The sequence below is a fragment of the Anser brachyrhynchus genome (genome assembly GCF_964034855.1).
Source record: "Anser brachyrhynchus genome assembly, chromosome: 1".
NCBI lineage: Eukaryota > Metazoa > Chordata > Aves > Anseriformes > Anatidae > Anser > Anser brachyrhynchus.
Window position 1 is genome coordinate 88568537 of NC_137694.1, and position 3014 is coordinate 88571550.

The following is a 3014-nucleotide window of genomic DNA, read 5'->3' on the forward strand; positions in this document are numbered from 1 at the left end:
GTGGGAGCAAACCAGATCCTATAGAAGGCAGTAGAAATTCTGGATTCAGTGCTTCTACTCTTCCCCAAAGTTTTAGTTTTAGTCTCAGATATTTTAGATTTCTATAATTAGTACGCTGTAAATATCCTAGTGCTGTCTGCTTCATATGGGTGTAACACTGTCAGTATTCAAAGTGTTTTATAAATGTAATTAATACTCAAAGGCACTCGCGCTGCACAAAACAGATTTGATTTTTATCTTCAATTGCTTAAATTGCTCTTTAAGCTCTTTACTTCCATCTATTTTTGCTTCTACTTAGTATCCATAATCTGAAATACATTATCTAGCTTGTAAAGTTGACATAATAGGTACAGATTCTGCAACTCTGTAGTGGAATTTCCCCCAAAATTATTTTTTTAAAGCAGAATGACTTCAGAAAACACAGTTCTTAATTGTACAAAGCAAGCTTCTGTTAAAGAAACAACATTTCTACAGGCTTTATTTCACGATGATTCCCAGGTTACCTTATGGGTGGTGTAGTAGGCTATCAGTCATTTTAGACTTAAGTTCCATGCATAAAGGAAAACCTACAAAAGTAGGAAGCCTCTTTTCTTTTTCCAGACAAAGGGGCAAAATATATGATCTTAAAAAAGGGACTTGGGGTTAAAAACCCTTAACTCAGCATGCCTTTTGGCTTAGTTCTTAAGTTTGATAACTGTGAACGAGTCTCGTATTTTTTGTACATGAGGCAAAACAGTTTTTAATAGATGCCTGATCTTGTGAGGAATTTGTACAGGTTCTAAAGCGGTAACATGGATTCCTGCCTTTAACAATAAAAATGGTGGCAACGTGAGAGGGAATCTCTTAGAGCACAGCGATAGCTAAACTCCGCTGTGTCCGTGGCTGCACTGGCAGTCTGCTAGAGCTGTACTTGTTTGTGAGTTAGTGTATAAATGTGCATGTTTGTATAACTTGCATAGTCTAATTGCACATTTGGATTTTGAAATAAGATTAGCATTGTGCAAGCTCATCAAAATACATATCCTTAAAAAGTAGACACTTCATAGTGCTATTTGAAAAAAGAAAGAAAAGTGGTGTAAGCTGTACCCAAACTCCAAATCTTTAAATTAATCCCACCTTTTTTTGTTCAGATAGAGAAGCGATCTGTTCTCAAATTAGAGTAGTGAAGTAACGAGAAGAGCATTATCAAGTAGGTACATTGCATTATGGATGCTACTTTCTGCACTCTGGAAATAGTGTTCTGTAGGTAGACATTTATGTTGTCAGAATATGTAAATCAGTAAGGAGACAGGGTAATTGTCAATAAGGGACAACTTAAGATCCCTATGCATTAGAGGTCTCTTATGGAATTAACTTAATGATTAACTATTAATAATTTATTGTGATATTGACACACGACTGTCTGTACGCTTTGCAATCTCATTTTATTACAAATATTATTGGCAAGCATTTTCAGTATATACATCACAGATAAAAATCCACAAAGGAATATCTAAATTGCATGCATGTAGTTGCTGCACAGTACTGAGGGGAGGTGGTGGTCTAGAGAGAACAAAAAAGATGCTTGAGAAAAGTGCAGTCTGCAGTTATGAATTATTTCATATAAGTATTGCCTATGGCATGGATATTTAAAGAGGGTGAAAAGCCGAATATATTACGAGCGCTAATATTAACTGCTGTTGGTGAGCTAGTGGAGCATGCTCAACCAATTTAAAGCGGAGGAGACCAAACTTGGGAGTCTGTCTCAGATGCACACTGATTTTTTTTTTTAACTGAGTTCTAGCCGCTTTGTGTTTTGAAGAATTAATGTGGTGATTCTTACTGTAAGTAACGATAAACCATTTGGGGGGAGCTGGTGCTTTGGAGCAGTTTGCGTGGAGTGGTCTTGCGTTCTGCTGGAGGGATGCAGGCGGTATTCGGCTGTGAGCTCGCCCCGCAGATGGCGCTGGTTATTTTGATGCGCTCTCGCTGCTGTCCGAGCAGGAATCGCTGTGCTGGGAATTCTGATTGGGCTGTGTATAAAATGTATGCTTTTCAGGTGACTACTGGAAGCCAGATGTTTTTTGATAAGATTCTGATAAATGTATTGGGATCCACTGAGAATAAGATTTAACATGAAAATAAATAAAAAGCACCCCGGGGAATAATTCTATTGTGTTTATATTCCTTAGTTCAGAGACTTATTTATTTATATATTTTTTGTTCTGTTCCTTCCTTCTACCTCTCCTTAATAAGAGCACTGGACAATTTATCCCCATGATGAAATTATATGAAATGTTTTCTGCCCTTTTTTGAATCCAAAACCTTCAGCAATGCATATAGCACAAGTGAATTTTCAAAGGAAAACTCTTTGAAGTCCTTTTTTCTTTTTTCTTTCTTTGTGTCTGTCTCCCCCTTTCTCCATCTCTCCCCCCTCCTTCTCTCTGTCTGTCAAGTTCAAGAGCAGCTCAGATGCCATGAATTAAGTGAAGCACAAAAGGGGAAAAGGAGACCCTTTTGAAGAACAAAGGCCTCCCATTAGGCTGCCGTGTTCTTTCTCTGACCAAAATTGCTCCCTACATGGTTTTTATTGCTGTCCACATGCTTGGCACATAAGGTAAATACAGTAGGACCCTCGTTACCTCACACTCTCTCTTCCTCTTCCCTCTTCAATAAATGTTTTGTCTCTTTGATGTCCCTAGTAATTCTTATACTGATTGTTCCCACCCTCATAAAAGCCCCAGGGGTAGTCATGGTGGTGGATAGCATTAGATACTGTGTAAATGCTTCCAGAAAAGAAGACAAACTGCAGGCAAAGAATTTATTTCAGGTGGAAGAGAATGGGAAGGAAATACAGATGTTTTCTTTTCTTCTTAACATGTTGTCTCTATGTCCCTGCTACACTTGCATATCTCATTGAAGTTCATAATTTCTTCCTGTTTATTTCAAAAAGGAACAAGAAAATAGGACTAAATCAGAGTTATGAGGAAATGCATGCCACAAGACTTTCAAGGTATAGAAATCTTTTCTTAAGC

General features: G+C 37.7%; 1 protein-coding gene across 10 annotated transcripts in view; it reads left to right on the plus strand.

The window, feature by feature from the left end:
* POU2F1 (POU class 2 homeobox 1) overlaps positions 1–3014 on the plus strand; it is a 117374-nt gene that overhangs the window by 25720 nt on the left and 88640 nt on the right. Inside the window, exon 1 of one of the 10 annotated variants that reach the window (XM_080586575.1) lies at positions 2933–2992. The exons of 8 other annotated variants lie outside the window; for them this stretch is intronic. In XM_080586575.1, the coding sequence (XP_080442701.1) occupies positions 2962–2992 (31 nt within the window). In that variant the 5' untranslated portion in view covers positions 2933–2961. Of the gene's footprint in view, positions 1–2932; positions 2993–3014 lie in introns of those variants that run through there. One more of the 10 variants, XM_080586571.1, reaches the window with a different exon arrangement.